A 17,060-nucleotide genomic window follows, 5' to 3' on the forward strand; every position below is an offset into this window, starting at 1 on the left:
AGCCGGGGAAGCTATGAGTGTGTAGCCCCTTCAGACTGATGACTGACGCGTGTTGACCACTGCTCAGAATGGATGTTTGACTTCTGACTCCCGCTTTATTGATCTCTAGCTCTCTGGCCTGACCTTTTTTTAGATGTATGGTATTCAGGAGGGCTATATTTGAAATGAGCACACACTGCGCATGAGAGGCTTGCATGCGCTGTATCATTGCTCGGAATATGATGTGTGTGTGTGTGTGTGTGTTTCTTCGTGATAATGGACCATCTAGTTAATAATGCAGCAGAAGGATGGCACTGCACCACCTTTTCTCATGAAAACTCATTTTCCCCTTTGTTGCTCTCTCCCCCTCCCCCTCCCGTTCCTCTCCTCTCCACAGGCCATTCTTACAAAACAATTTCATTTGTCCCCATCGACCCAGTCTGTCAGTATTAGCACAACCAATATAAAGTGTGGCAGGAGAGAAACTGATTTGGATGTAAAAGCAGACACTGAAAGTCTTCCTGAAAGTCCTGCACAGTAAAGTGCAAATTACTTTTCACCGTCTGTTTCTTTTGCCACTGGGCTACTGGAGTCCTGCAGCTTAGACATGGAGGCAGATAAAGAAACACTCATTTCAGTCCTTGTGGAACAGCTGTCTTACTCAAGTCATCCGCTGTAAAGTTTTCAGACTCTACCACAGAGGCGTTGATGAGGTTTGCCAGGCTCTCGTATTTGTATTGGCCCCGTGTCTCCCTCTTTGTCTGTGAAGTTTGCCCATGTTGGCAGAATAGTATTGTTAGATTATATCAGGTTGACATTTTAATGGCTGTTGCTCCTGTAACCTCTACTTGTATCCCTTCACTCATGCTTCATTTCAGAATTGCTTTAAAGCTGCCACATACTGCTCGTTTGCACTCAACTACTTAAATATGGCTCATTTCCAATTTTGGATTTAATTACTTCACGTCGTCTTCCGTCCACATATTATCTTGGACCACCAAAGCACACTCTTCCCCACACACACTCCCCAGAGGGTCATGTTTGTAAGTCCTTGGCTCCGTCATGGTAACAAATTGCCATTTAAACTTTTGTATACGAGCTCAGCACCTACACAATAGAGCTTCCTCACCACTCGGTGCTTTCTGGTCGGCGTAATAGATGGTGGATAGATGGATGAATGTCAGGTGATTTGAGTGAGTCAGACATGAGTTGCATCTCGTTCTTTCCCACGTCGCAATTTCTCCTCCGTCCACCTGCTCGGTGCGAAGGAGGAAGAATTGAGGGAATCACATTTCCTCAAATGAGACACTTTTTCCTTGACTGAGAGAACAGGTGCACAGCTGGATCACCTGCTCTGTACCGTCTTGTTTTAGAGTCGTTGTGGACAGCTGTGGCGGGAGGCGTTATGTGTTCTGGCGTCTGTAATATTCTTGTGAAAGCAATATCTTAGGAATGCCTGCAGGGAATTTCTAAAAACATGGAACAAACGTCCACTTGGACTCAGGGATGAACTGATTAGAATGTTGTTGTCAAAGGTCACTGTGAATTCACAAAACACGTTGTTGGGCCATAACTCAAGAATTGACATGCTAATTAATTTCACACAAATGTCTAACATGATAAAATGTTGACGTGATGACATTTTGGAGAGACATAAAACTGCTTCTTGACTGGTTGGCAGAGGCTCAACCGTGAGGCAGTAAATCTAGTTGTTTACGCAATGTAATGAAATATTTTGCAAGTCACTTGAATCTGCACTTTCTGACAAGCAGTTTCCTTTCTCTTTATTGTCTTTTTCATTCTTCCATCTACAGTTATTTTTTCTTTCTTCAAGTTTTTCCTCTTGTAGATTTATTTATTCCTAAATAAGTATAATGAGGCTGGTCTCATGTGTTGGAATTGTTGATTTAGTGTAGTTGGTAGTTTAATAAAATAACCAAAAAAAAGACTATTAATCTCCTTGACTGTGTATGATAAATGAGTGAAAAGAAGATGCCATCTGGCTTCTGAAACCCTCACTTAACTCGCATCCAATATATTTGTCTAAATGATGAATAAGGAAAAAGATATTGTGACACCTACATTTCTGCTGCTATTTCTTCCATCTCTGCTGTAGTTTGACAAAACTGGATAAAAAAGCTGGATACTTCACCTCACCAACTGCAGTATCCAGTCACTCACAGCATTTTCAATGATTGTGTCTCTGATGATAGACTTCCACATAGGATGTACTCGTGTATCCTCACTGAAGTCTCCATTTGGGAATCTTCCTCTCTCCTTGAGCAGCAGTAGGAGAGGTGACTTACTTACCATCTTACTGATAGCACACACGCTGTATTTTTGTCTTACGTTGGGACAAAAGAATAACGTTATGAAATTAGATGGAGACATGTGTTCTTCTTGACACGCCACCTTGCACCAAAGGCTGCACCCCATCACATTGATCCCTGGATTTGCATTATTACTACAACAGATTGTTCCCCATCTCATTTTTATTTTTATGTTAGCACATGTATGAAGCACAAGAGTCTCTTCAACTCATCTCCTCGCCGTCCTCTTCTTGTATGTTTGTGAACAGCAGACCGTACCATGACCGGTGAAAGCAAACCTGTGTCTCTCTCGGTCTCTACTCCTCTGCCATGCTTCTCTCCCTCCGATCCATCTCCGAAATCCTCCCTCGGCCGGTTGCTAAGCAGCGTGGGGAGAGCTTGACTGTGTTGACGTTGTGTGCTCGGTACCACTTCCTGTAAACAGCTGAGTGGGTGCTCTTCGCTCTCACGCTGCAGAGGGAAGGAGAGTGAGACGAGACGGCCTAAAATAACCCTCTCTGACTATCGCAAAAGAGACGTGATGACGCACGGTGAAGAAAGAAAAAAAAGGTGTTATTTCATCCAAGTGAAAATGTTACAAGGAGCTGAAGATAGCTACACAAGTTTTAGGATCTTTTTTCTTTTTGCCAGTGTGAGGCCTGGAATGAAAATTAACGGATGAGAGCTGGTGGCATTCTGCATATAGCAGGCCTGTGTGTTTGGGTGGTTGTGTGTGTGTGCACGCACACAGGACACAACTCGCAATGGATTTTCAGTTTGTGCTCATACCGTCATGCTAATTGTGTCGCTACAAATAAAGCACAGCTTGGACTCTGGATCTATTATGTAGACGGACGCAAACCAAACTGAGCCACATATATTTGCTCTTTAAGGATTTTCTTTGTCATCAGCAGGATTATGAGAATTACCCAATCCACTTTGTTCACTTAATGTCAGGATGCATTTGGCTTTATTAACCATAGCTCACTGTCTCCCCCCCCACCACCTCTTTCTTTTGTGTTTCAGCTCTGTGGCGCTGAAGATGACCACGGCACGGTACCGTCCCACCTGGGAGCTGGCCGTGGACCCCCTGGTCTCATGTAAGCTGTGCCTTGGAGAGTTCCCTCTGGAGCAGATGACCACCATCACACAGTGCCAATGTGTCTTCTGTACACTGGTGAGTGGTACACTCTACACATTTTTCATTTAGCACAATGATGACTTAAGTAAAAAATAAATGATCACAAAAATCAAGGTTATACACTATCAAAGATATTTTTTTTAATTTGAGAAATACTCTGAAGTGTGAAAAAAGTTAGTGCGCAAAACCGATATTTCTAAATTGATTACAATAATAGAAAGAAAAAAAAATCACAATGTAGCAAAATTCATGAACATAGAATATAAGCTAATGAAATACTAGTGCAAGACTAGATTTCTCAGCTTCGTAGAGGATCAGTTGGAGCGAATAGTTTTTTGCTATAAATGCTACATTGATTCAAAAAAGTTGTATCGCCTGATAAAGTTCAACATGTTTGCAAACAATTGTGTATTTAAACGTTCAGCAGACGCACAACAACACAAGCATTCATCTGGAGTTGTGTTTCTTGACAGCCAATGCAATATTCTACCATTCACTCCTGTGAAAGGTCTGTTTTGGTCTCGTCTCCACCAACTCCTAAGTCAAATGTCTTGCTCTTTAGCTCTTGAGTGCTCCATTTTCCTTACCAGCCAGCTAGCTAGCTAGCTAGCTGGCTAGCTAGCTAGCTAGCTAGCTAGCTAGCTTTTTCTGAAGCGACAGACAGAGATCACGATCAAGAGCGACTCGTATGTCAGTCTTTGTTTACCAACGTTTTTGTGTGTGTGTGTTTGATTTCTTTTTCTTTTTTCAATCTGACTGACTGGATATTGAACATGTTCAGTGCTTTATTTGTCTTTCTGTCTGTTTCTCCTCAGTGCCTGAAGCAGTATGTGGAACTCCTGATTAAAGAAGGCCTTGAAACTGCAATTAGCTGTCCAGACTCTGTCTGTCCCAAAAGAGGACACTTGCAGGAAAATGAGGTATTGATAAAAAGAAAAAGTCAGATTTCTACTTGGGTTGTCATTAGTCTAAACTTGCCCTTTACGTGGTGACTGGTTGCCAATATCAAAACAATTCCCTGCTGCTCCTCAGGCTCATGAATATGTCTAATAATGTCCGATAGACTGGACTTAAGCACCGCAGAAATTTCCATAAACAATTATCCCTTTTCATTTTCACACAGCAGTGTACAGAATTTTGCATTAAACGTCTGTACGTACATAGAGCTTCTGCATGTACATGCAGATGTAGCACATGCAGAGCTGGTAGTGCATGTGCTTGAAATGAGCGAAACAGCTGGGAGGTCATCTCCACAGGTCAAATTTTTTTCCATGTCACAACCCTTCCATTATGCTGCTCTTTTCCCTCCCACATATAAAGTACCATTGCTTTTGTATACACACCCCCTCAGAGCTGAAGATGACCATGGCGCTCCACCTGCCACTCTGTTTATTCCATTATAATGAGCAGCTGAGGTCAATCTGAGGGAAAAGCGTTCCTCATCCTCAAGGCGGTTGATGGACTCACTGACTCTCTCTCTCTCACTTGGTCTCGGAGGCCCGTAGGCACAGCATGGCACAGCACACCACAGCCTTATGCTTCTAATCAATCAGTGTCACTGGCCCTTAATGGAACCCCAGCTACTCCTGCCACTCAGGCAAAGAATGCCACATCCCTGTCTGCTCTGACAGCAACGCCCTCACCCATAACTCACTGCTCTTTTACAAAGCCTGAATGATCATTTCATGACTCATTAAATGTTTGTATTTAACCTTGAGCGGGCCTGCGTTAGTAAGTTCTGATCGTGTAGAAATGTGAATATGACGTTCTGGAAATGATATTCACATACTGAATGTATAATTGCTTCTGTCTATAAATATGCTTATCTCTCCCCCCCCAATTCTCATCTCTTCTCTCCTTCGTAGATTGAGTGCATGGTGGCCACGGAGATGATGCAGAGATACAAGAAGCTTCAGTTTGAAAGGGGTGAGTCAACGAAAAAGCAGCCGCAGCCCCGTCGGTGTTATGTCCAGCGCTCCTCAGTGGGTGGTGTGTGGGCAATGACTTTCAATTGCACACTCACGTGGACCCTCCTGTTCGCCAAAGATACTGTGTTTTATTGGGATCGTGTCTTGCAAGTGTAGCCGAGCTGCTGCTCACTCTGTCTGGAATCAATCATTTAGGCCCCCTTTGGACATTTTTGCTCTGGAATTATGCCATAGGGTTTCTGCGGAAAGCAAAAAGAAAAGATCCCAGCGATGCTCCTTTTCTCAGTAGACTTCAATCTTTTAGCGCTGACCAGCAGTCCACTGCTTTCGAATTCAGTGTTTCAATTTTCACTTCTGACACCAAAAAGGATGGATTCAATACCGTTCTGGAACACAAATAGTTATACAGGCAAGGATTATTGTTGTGATGGGTATTGAGGCCTAACATTTGTCTGATTTGTACTGTAGTATTCAACCCTCAACACAAGCTTCCATCAAATATAAATAAAAGGGAAAGCCTCCCGGACTTTGTTTGAAGAAATTCTAATTGGGTTGGTACGGCTCGAGACTCGGAAACTGTCTAACTGACTCCGGTGCGGGCAGGTCTCTTTGCATAGCAAGATATTTTAGTTCAAGCCTTTTATCTCTGCTTCAGTGTGCAGCTATGTATGCAATGTCTGCAGTTAACACTGTTTGTAGAATAAATGTTAACCGACTGGTAAAAGGCTCGGATGTCATTGCTTGAAAGATAATGTGTCCGTGTCGCTCCATGCTGTCAACGGAGACATGCTAATCTGTAATATTAGAGTTCCCTCGCTACCAGAGCAAGCTGTAACCGAGCCGTGCTGTCACTCTTTGATGGTAGTCGCTCTGCAGGTTCTCCACCTACACACAGGCACACATTGTACACGGAACAAGCAGATCTCACTTGAACAAAATAAATGCATGAACACAAAGATAAACAAATGCATAGGAACACCAAGGGGGAGGGGGGGAGGGGGTCCTGTAAATTAATACAAATCCTCAGAAATAGCTGTTGATGCTGCCTGCCTGGATAAGGGCAGTCAGCCGTCTCATCAATGTCCCAGTCCAGTCAGGCAGAACAGTTGCTGTAACCATTCCATATTTCTCAGGCTGGGCCAAGAGTGCATGTGGAATTTGTGCTCAGAGTCCTTGGCAGAGAGGTAAGGGGAAGGAAATAGAGGACACAAGGGCAAGTGCATCACACTATGAACTTCAAACAGAACTGGCATAACACACACACACACACACAGGTCTCCTTCACACATATTCAAAAGAGTTTGGAAAAGTCGATCATAGATGCAGCAAGCCAGGGATTCAAGATTGTATAAAAGCAATTTTCCCAACATAAGCGCTTACCACAGTGAACCGTATTTAAATCATGTATGTGTGTACATATGCACATTGTTTTGGGGTTTTTTACGTGCCGAGATTCGGAGATCACATCAGCTGCCACCGCAACAATGGAGACGTGCTGCTTAAAACACTCAAATGAAATCATCTGAAGATTCCACATGAACTACCTTCTGCTGGGAAAAAAACCAAAAGCATCTTAATAAAAACAATTTCTTTGTGATTTAACCCTTCAACAGCGCTTCTGTCCATGACACTGGCACTTGTTTTGTTCCACTAGAGGTGCTGCTGGACCCATGCCGGACGTGGTGCCCTTCCTCAACCTGCCAGGCCGTGTGCCAACTAAAGGAAGAAGATTCTCCTGCGCTGCCCCAGCTGGTCCAGTGCGCCGTCTGTGCCCTCGAGTTCTGCTCGGCCTGCAAGGCCAACTGGCACCCCGGACAGGCCTGCCAGGAGAACAACCTGCCCATTACCTCCTTCCTGCCAGGAGAAAACAGGTACTGCCTCTTATCCATTTATGATCCAATCAATACTGTTGCATTTGAAATTCTTGTTTTCCCAATTTCTCTCTCATCTATGTTATATATCAGATCAGATATTAGACTGGATGTGTCTCACCTCTGTATTCTGACCTCCACATATCTTATATTCTCATTAACATATTCATACATGCCTCTCTACAGCATTTATTACATCGTCAGTTAGAATTGATCTGTAGCTATTTTGAAAATGTACAAATTGTTTAAGACATTTTTCTAATCTTAAATGCCAGAAAATCTCTAGTTTCAGAAGCTTCTCAAATGTGAATATTTGCGGGTTTTCTTCATCTTTTATGATATCAAACTAAATATCTTTTGGGTTTATGAATACGTCAACTTGGGCTTTTGTTTCTGACATTTGATGGACCATAATTGAGAACATAATTGACAGATTAACCACCAAATAAAATGAACGTTAGTTGCAGCCCTAGTATTAGCTCCTGGATACAAAATGTAATAGAAGAATAACCCTTACAATTGGCAAAGAATGCAATGTTGTTATGAATTAATCTGCATAGGTGATTATCAGCCTAGTTAGAACAAGTGTATTTAAATAACTGGATGACTTGTTTATTACAAGTGTTATTACAGCATTGTTTAAAAGTGTCATACAGCAGCAATATCTACTCCAGTTATAACTTGTCTCAATGTTTTTACTTCCTCTTCAACCTTCAAAAAGATAGCAATTCATCCCGTTTTGGCATGTTGTGACAGTATGAATGGCTATAAAGTCTCTGCAGATGCAATCCCTCGAAATGATGTTTACTTGCACCAATCCATATTCATCGTCGTGTTCAGCTCACCTGACTTGAGTACTGAACCAGTACTGTCAATATACAGCAGGATTCACTCAGTCTGTTCTTAAATGTAGACTGACAGCTTGCCTGGCTGGCTGTTTTTTGCGGCCACTGCTCAGTTGAGCATCAGCCAGGGCTCAAGCACAAATGAATAGGCAGATATAAAACAACAGGCTGAAACGAAACTGCAGTAAAAGCAGTCTGAGGTGGGCTTATTACTCCGTTTTAAGGATACAGGATCTGCCTGTAAGGTTAGAAGAGGGCTGCCTGGAGACATATGCCGCTAACCCGTTTCTTTGCGATATCCTCTTACTCTGGAAATGTCATTAGCTCTGCAAAGCTTTCCTCTATCTGCACAGGTTTAGGGCCAAACCTCAAAGGCCATAGTGGAGGGAGAGAGGATTAAGAGGTCTGCTCTTAGTTGTAAAGAGCCTCAGCATTTGAACGACACCCTGTTCACTGTAAGAATGTTTCAAAAAGCTGTATTCTGATGCTTCTTTGCAAATGACTTCCCCCTTCCGCTAGAAATTAATTGGCTTGAATAGTTGTCCGAGGACAGCGCCCAGAATGCCAGCTCCCTGCTCGTCTCCAGATTTGTAGAATCAGCAGTTTACTGACACAAGAGAAATAGATGCAGACAAACTGACACCGACAGGAGAGAAGAATAAGAGTGTTGGAGTTCCATGCGGTTTAGTGACTTTTTGAGAAAAGTTGTGGACTGCTAAACTACAGATATCCAAGGTTTCACACAACCCTGTCACGCCAAAGATTGTAAATATTGATTGCTGCATTAAACCAATCCCATCTGCGGTGCGTCTTGTAAAGTGAATGTTGAGCGATTTTGGGATTTTATGTCGTGTTTGGAATAAATCAAAATCACAGGCGTCTCATTTCTTCCCAGCTCTTTCTATAAGAATGAAGAGGATGACGCGCCAATCAAGCGCTGTCCTAAATGTAAAGTTTACATCGAGAGGGACGAAGGCTGTGCTCAGATGATGTGCAAGAACTGCAAACACGCCTTCTGCTGGTACTGTCTGGAGTCCCTGGATGTGAGTTGGTTCTTAATCATTTCTTAATTCCTTCATGTTCACTGCAATAGAAAGAAAGATGCATTTTGTTTTTCTAACTCCAAAAAACGTTGAATATTGCAATACTGTGGTAATCACTTGTCTCCCTGTGACAGCAATATCTTTCATTATCAGGAAACCGTAGCTTAACCTTGGTCCTGATAAGAAAGGGATGAGATGTTTTTGTTTTTTCTAAAAAATTGAGCTTGGATAAGGGTGACTTATGAGCCGTGGCCTTATGTAATCTTAATTGTGTAAGCACAGACACCTGGACCACACAGGTCATTTAAACCCAATTTCCCGAGCAGCTGCCTGTGTCTTTCAGACTGTTAATGGTCAATCTTTATCTGAACTGTGTGCGTGCGTGTGTTTGTGTGACAGGACGACTTCCTCCTGATCCACTATGACAAAGGGCCCTGTCGGAACAAACTGGGCCACTCCAGAGCGTCTGTTATCTGGCACAGAACACAGGTGAAAAACCCAGCTTCCTCCCCTCTCTTCCCCCCCCCCCTCTTTCTCTCACACTCACTCAGGGCCGCCTCCCTTAAACCACTCTGCAGCATGTGGCCATAAACGTGCTCCCTGGTTCTGCCTCTTTCTCCCTTACTGGCTCACACACTCGCATTCAGTGATGTATTAGCATTATCTTGACAGCACAACAGGAAAGGGACAGCTTGATCCGCATGCAAGTGCCTGTGGTGGTCAGTGTCCTGCTGTTTTCAACTAAGCCTATTATGTACACCTTTCACTTTAAATTATTATTATTTTTTTAAATAAAAGGTTTACATAACCAAGGCCCTTCTTTACCAATAGGTTACCAAATGAAATGACGGATTACACATGATCAGGATTAGATCTGACATGTGTTTTAAGTCTTCGACAAAGGCCAACTCTGCTGTTAAATTTCCAAATTCCTCCTCCGTATCTCTCCCTAGCCAAATAACCTATTCATGGGGTGGAACGTCCCCTTGTCCAACATACTTGTTATTTTGTCAACATTAGCATACACGCTGGCATCTGTTGCCCAGTGGGGCAGACTGAGTCATATAATTACAGTTCAGCTGGTGGAAGTCAGCTATAGCTTCACTCCTCTCTCTGTGTGTGTGTGTGTGTGTGTGTGTGTGTGTGTGTGTGTGTGTGTGTGTGTGTGTGTGTGTGTGTGTGTGTGTGTGTGTGTGTGTGTGTGTGTGTGTGTGTGTGTGTGTGTGTGTGTGTGTGTGTGTGTGTCCTCATTTCACCCCCCTCGCTCCTTAACATCTAAAAAGCCTCCTTTATAAATACAAAATGTTCCAGGGCAATAACCATCTTCTCTCCCTGTCTGTATCTGAAGACATGTCTATCAAGTTACAAGGATGTTCATATCCTAAACATCAGTGTCTGTTAGTTAAAGACCCTGTGCTTTCCTCTACAGCTCAACCTGTATACTAACTGTCAGAAGGATAGTTGGTAACGTGTTCTTAAATAACAGGCGATACCCCGAAAAGGCGTCTTTTTGCCCTCATAATAGGAGAAAAAAAACATTGCGCTATTCACTGGATTCACTGTGGCATGTGACTGCATGTTATGTGTTTTTATTTTGTGGCTCTGAACTTGATGGTGTCTGGCTCCCCCATGTGGTCAATTTACTAACTTGCCATGCTCATAACAGTAAAGAGTTTCCCTAGATAATGTTGGCATTGCCCACAATGTTTTTTTTTTAATGCATGATTCGTTATTTGTTCAGAGCATTGTGTGTTTACAGCACTCCTGGTGTTGATGCTGGTACAGAGAACCAGTAAAGCCTTAACAATTGTGACGCAATATGTGGGAGATCCCGAGCAACATTCACTGCATAACAGCAACCACCCTAAATTTCAATATCTAACAGCAAGTAAACAAACGATACATGGGTAGTGAAAAGTTGCCAGCATCCTGTACATGCTCTCAAACATGGCTGTAACCAAGTTTAAAATGCTACTCTATTGCACTAGAACAAGTGGGTTTGTCCATCACTTTCCATGTCTTTTGTACACCAGTGTTTGCTCTCACAATGACAAAGGTACCTGTCCATGCAGTATGAGAGAGTAGAATGTGAATCAGTACTGCCTGGAGAGAAGGCCAGTAGGAAGATGAAACCTAATTTATATACTGTTGATTTATTTTCTAAAGTCGTAATTTGTGGATTTACTGGGAAAACGTAGATTTCTGTGCTGAGAAAGTTTTGTTGTTTTGAGGCGTTGAACGCCATCTGTAGGCCAACTTGTAGTATTGCAATTCATTGGAAGGATTCAAGGCAATAGCTTGTGAAACAGTAAAAAAACAAACACATTATCATCTTTGATATTTTGCATAAGAAATATTAAAAATACTCTGTTGAAAATGTGTGTGTGATTTACCAAAGTTTTTTTTTTTTTTTTTTGCCATGCTGAAGTAAGGCACTGACCTATTTTGGTCAAATACTTGTGTTCTACAAGATGATGCTGGTCAATTGTAACATCACTGCACCCAAATCCTACATGAACACGCTACTGTATGCATCATATGTTGTATTCATTTGTTTCCTTGTGTTTCTCTGCAGGTTGTGGGGATCTTCGCTGGCTTCGGGCTGCTCCTGCTGGTTGCCTCCCCCTTCCTCCTTCTGGCCACTCCCATTGTCCTCTGCTGCAAGTGCAAGTGCAGCAAAGGTGACGACGATCCATTGCCAACCTAAACACGCCATCAAAGCTGGAACGGAGAGCTGCTTCATGGATGGGCCATGTTTTATTTCCTTTTCACCCCTTTACATTCTTCTCCTCCCACCAGCTTTAAGTGCTTAATTTTTTTTTTGGGGGGGGGGGCTGAGCCTGCAACATTGCTCTGCATGAGAGAGGCATGGTAAAAAAAAGCGACCCTACACCTTGGCCTGAAGAGAGGTACAGGGTCACAGGTCAGAGGAGGTCAGACGTTGGTGGTTTCGGGACGTGGATGAAGTGTGGGCCACTTCAAGTGGTCCTTCGTTGTGGGTTACCGTGGTGTGGTGTTTACTACAAACAAAGGAAGACTCCAAGTCAAGAAACGCTTTTCTCTTGTATGGACAATACAATGCAGGAGCCACTTTAAAAATAACTTTTACTTTATCGCTCTGTTTTGTCGGTTTGTCGTAGGCAACAAACGCTTTTCCCCCCGCCACCACACTCAACGTAGCTCTACGGATTCAGTCAGTAGCATTAGAGTTACGCCACGCATGTTTGGTGTTCACTCGATTTGCACACGGAACGTGACTTTCAGATCATGTTCATGACTGAGGTGAAGATGGGAGGCTGTTGTCACTCCCGCCTCAATGTATAGCACGTCCTCTTGATGATGTCAATGTTTTATAACCTGTTGCTTTAAATAGAACTGTGCTCAGAGTAGTGTCTGTGTTGTATTTTGAGTGTTTTCCAAACGGTAAGTTAGTTATTAAAGGGGATTGCCACTCAAATCTAAAAACACACAAATTATCTGTGGTTAAGTGACAATGAAGACTAGTTCTGATCAATTTTCACCCCATGTTTTTCGTTACCATCTCTCCGAATTTACTTTCTTTGACACACCTTCGGACATTTTACATCTTCAAGAGAGACATTTGTTTCCGAAAGATGTCACACAGATTTCTAAGATCCAGAGATTTCCCAAATTGAGTGGTACTCCCCTTTAAGTTCAACATTAATTTATAGTCTACTTGGGGACTTTGTATCCACATGTTGTGGAACCATTTTAATACACTAAAAGAGATGTCACTCCTGTAATTCTCAGTCCCCCAGGTGGTGGTTTAACCAAATAGATATGAATAGCCTTACATTGAGAATAGCCCAAATCAGGCATTTCCCCCTGTGCATTAACAAGCGTTAACGTCAAAATAATCCCAGGGAAAGCATGTTGTCAATGAAGCCCTTTATATTCAGATGATTCTATGATGTCATCCATATGCCACGCTGTTAATAACCATATTGTAAAAAGGAAGAAAAAAAACAACTGCCCTAAACTGATGTTTTATGTGACCTAGGGCTTGTATTTCCTAAGCCTTTTTGAGCAGGAGAGCTGCATCATCACAAACAATCTGAAGCTTAACTCGCACCAGATCTCCCACTCTTTCAGGCTTAAATACCTGCCTAAATTGCAAACTTGCATATGTTAGTGGTCAGAGTGTCGATGGTTTTGTTGGTAGTTAGACCTCCGATAACAAGCAGCTATTGCCTGTAAGGTGCATAAAAAAAATAATAGTCTATAGAGTAAATATAAAATGTCCCATTTTTGGGCACATAATTATGAAACTGCTCTATACTATATCACTTTATCTATGCAAGTTTGTGCATTTCCATTGTTAAAAGGCTATTGATTGGTCATAATCAACTGTATGCCAAGAGTAGGTTTAGCTAGTGAAAGCTGCAGAATGTCACCATATACATATTTGCATATCATGGCTTTTATTTAATCGGGGAGTTATTCAGAAACTCTTCATTTTATTTTCATCTCCGAAGTTACTCTTAGCTATATCTAACGTTTGAGCTTTAAAACCAGGACAGAGTTGGCCCATTTTTCATTTGTTAATGTCTTTATTCCTGTGAGGGGAATCTCAGCTTCACAACAGTTAATCTAGGAACAAAGGTAAAACCATTTAATTATATACACATTATTCAGTACGTTTTCCTATGTTCTCTCATATAATTTCTTTGTTACCATGCATAGCCATTCGAATGTTTTGAATAAGCGATTTACTACTAATTACGTTCCCCTTTCTTCTGGTGTATTTTACAAGTGTTTATGTAGCATTTCCTGAGAAGTGTGGCTCCCAAAAAAATTGATTAATATTTAACAACTGTAGCTAATCTGCAACTCACTCCAGTCCTCAAATTTAGCTCCGACGTTCAGTATGATAATCCTAATTATTATTTTGACAAACTTACCTATAGACTTAATTTCACTGACCTCACCTACTGTATGAGCATGATCATTTGATATTATAGACAGTCCAATTTTCTACTTTTGAAGTTTGGTGCTGTCCCAAAATAAAACAGGTTAATTCTTCGTTTTTGTTGTTTTTATGACAATCGTGCCAAGCAGATTTCCTGGAAGGGATAAGGAACCAGAGCTGTCTACTGTATGTGCATTTTGACCATGTATTTGTAATGTAATAACAGTTTTTACAGGGTGGAAAAATATTTTAATGCTTCTTTATGTAAACGCACTGTATATGGGTTTCATTGTTTTGCTTCTTGATATGTGTGTGTGGTATGGTGCCTGCTTTGTTTAACTGAGAAGTTTAGCAGCTGAAATCAATGTATACCCAATAGAAAAGTCAATATACATATGAGAGATTGCAACTGTACTTTTTAATGTTGCCAGGGCTCTGATATCACCAGGATAAAGATTAATTTCAAATAGTGCAGAAATGTTCATTTAAACACCATACCATCATCATCAAAGTTTTGAGCAGGCACAAACTAACTGAAGTCGAAACAAAATCATTGCCACTTCCATTTTTTTTTTTAACACACCATTCTCTTTTACCTATGTTTGATGGCAACACTGAACAGCTGGATACTGTATTATGCAACAAACAAAAGGGCCAAAAAACAGCAAACTCTAGAATCACTGCAGTGTCTCATTGCATATCGTATTGTACACTAGAGGCTTGGCAGGGCTCAAGATAAAGACCTATATAACCACTTAACATCAGCAATGGGGTTTGAATACGACAGTTCGACAGAGTTAAGGGCTTGCTTCTAAGATTTGGCGCTTGAATTGGAAGACGCAAGGTCCAGTTTACTTATAAACTCGAGATCTACTTTGCAACTAACATCAAGTCTGGTTACAAGCAGCAATTTATATTTTATAACTGGTTGTGTCGAGATGAAGCTGCATGGTTTTTCTCTAACTTCTACATGTTAATATTACAATATTGTAATGGTCTTTGGAATGGTATCAGTCAACTGTCTGCTTTTTATTTCAGTTTGGAAAAACTTGTTTTGATGTTCAGCCATATGATATACAGCGTTGAGCGGCCTTGCTCTATTCAGCAGGTTGGCTAAATATGTCGTACTTTTTTGTTTTATACGCCCGTTTTACATCATAGTTTGTGGTATTTGAATTAGTGATTTTTAGGAGCGGAATTCTTCAGGCCTGATTGGTCAATTCAATTTAAGTCAATTTAAGTCACCTCAGTCAGTGTATTATTGTCAAAGGACATGCTGTCTGTACAGCAGACATGTATTTAGAGATAGTAACCAATGTCTCTAGGTTAGGTAGTAATTGAAAGTTAATTGACCTGGGTGATACAAAGACTTCAACATTGTAAAATGGCATATTTGGAGCAGTTCTGTACAACTACGACATCTCAGTATATCTACAGTTCCACTAACACTGTGACACCAGGTATTAAAGGTTGTAGTTTTTGTGATTCTGCTCTCTTTATTCATTCATAAAAATCTGTTGAAATGTTACAATTTTGCATGTCAAAAATACCATGAAGTCCTGTGGTCCATGTGGTTGTGAAATGGCTACCTCTGGTGTTGAAAGTGTAAAATATAACAGTATTGTATGTCGTTAAGTCATAAAAAAAAAAAATCATAGTATACCATATCGAAAAAGGTCACAAGTAATTAATAGTACAGTATGTTGAAAAGTCATGGTATAGCATGTCGAAATAAGTCATAGTATGTCGATAAGTCATATTGTAGCATTTTGAAAAAAGTCATACAAAAATACATAGTACAGTATGTTGAAAAAAAGTCATGAAAAGTCATAAAAAATTCTTAGTATAGCAGGTTTGAAAAAAGTCATAGTATAGTATGTCGAAATGGTAAAATATGTAAAAAAAAGTCAGTGTGGTATGTCGAAAAAGGTCCAAAAAAAGTCACAGTATAGTATGTTAAAAAGTCATAATGAAGCTTAAGCGCAAGTTCAGTCAGGAAGACTATCTTTACACACCTCTTCATTCATAATCTCTGTCTCCGTGATTACTCTATCAGCTGATTGGAGGCGTTCATTACATTACATTGCAGACGCTTTTATCCAAAGCGACTTACAATTCAGATACTATCACATTTCTACACCGTAGGCACAGCTACGGGAGCAATTTTTTGGGGTTAAGTGTCTTGCTCAAGGACACATTAAAGTAACCAACCAGATTCTGTTCTGGAGAGTTTTTCCTTAAGCCAATCACATCGTTGCTGTCAAACTTTAAAAAATGTTCTCTTCTCTGCTGCTGTCAGTTGTCATTTCAGCTCAAAGCAGATGAGACCCTACTCCACCCCAGTCACCTCCAGTCAGCATCACAGTCATGCTCCTCTTTCATCAGCGGATTGCAGCAACTCCCTTCGTCACCACCACCAGTGTCTGGACTCCAGGGGGATTCGGCCTTATCTGACCTCAGTATCCCTACTTCAGGATGGAGTCCAATCGCCAAAGACTTTGCATTATTCAAATTTTATGCTTGTATAATAAATTATTGTTAAATTCTAATGAAGTCTCTCCTGATTGAAGTATAGAATGCTGACAATAGTCATAGTATAGCATGTCGAAAAAAGTAAAAAGTCAGGAAAATGGCATTGTATAGTATGTCGAAAAAAGTCATACTGGAGTATGTTGGAAAATGTCATAAATAAGTCAGTATAGTATGCCAAAAAAAGACATAAAAAGTCATAGTATAGCATGTCACGAAAAAAATCGTAGTTTATTGGAAAACGTCATAGTGTGATGATAAAAGTATTGAAAGTCATAGTATACTATATTGAAAAAAGTCATAAAAGTCATTGTATAGCATGTCATAAAAAAGTCATACAAAATTCTTAGAATAGCATGTTGAAAAATGATTTAAAAAGTCATAGTATAGTATAGTATGTTGATAAAAGTCATAGTATACCATGTCATGAAAAGTCATAGTACAGCATGTTGATGAAAGTCATAAGAAAGACGTAGTATAGTACA

At 41.0% G+C, this 17,060-nt stretch overlaps 1 protein-coding gene across 3 annotated transcripts in view; it reads left to right on the top strand.

Annotated features, from left to right (window-relative positions):
- The window catches only part of rnf144aa (ring finger protein 144aa), a 28,479-nt gene extending 12,948 nt beyond the window's left edge, over positions 1 to 15,531 (top strand). For all 3 annotated transcript variants that reach the window (XM_076107714.1, XM_076107715.1, XM_076107716.1), the window contains 7 exons: positions 3,315 to 3,465; positions 4,245 to 4,349; positions 5,295 to 5,355; positions 7,012 to 7,228; positions 8,969 to 9,116; positions 9,516 to 9,605; positions 11,692 to 15,531. In XM_076107714.1, coding sequence (XP_075963829.1) covers positions 3,331 to 3,465; positions 4,245 to 4,349; positions 5,295 to 5,355; positions 7,012 to 7,228; positions 8,969 to 9,116; positions 9,516 to 9,605; positions 11,692 to 11,823 — 888 coding nt within the window. In that variant the 5' untranslated portion in view covers positions 3,315 to 3,330 and the 3' untranslated portion in view covers positions 11,824 to 15,531. The remainder of the gene's footprint in view (positions 1 to 3,314; positions 3,466 to 4,244; positions 4,350 to 5,294; positions 5,356 to 7,011; positions 7,229 to 8,968; positions 9,117 to 9,515; positions 9,606 to 11,691) is intronic.
- Positions 15,532 to 17,060: the final 1,529 nt, after the last annotated feature.

The sequence above is a fragment of the Anarhichas minor genome, unplaced genomic scaffold, assembly GCF_050575085.1.
Source record: "Anarhichas minor isolate MPS153535 unplaced genomic scaffold, ASM5057508v1 ptg000040l, whole genome shotgun sequence".
In the NCBI taxonomy this organism is placed as follows: domain Eukaryota; kingdom Metazoa; phylum Chordata; class Actinopteri; order Perciformes; family Anarhichadidae; genus Anarhichas; species Anarhichas minor.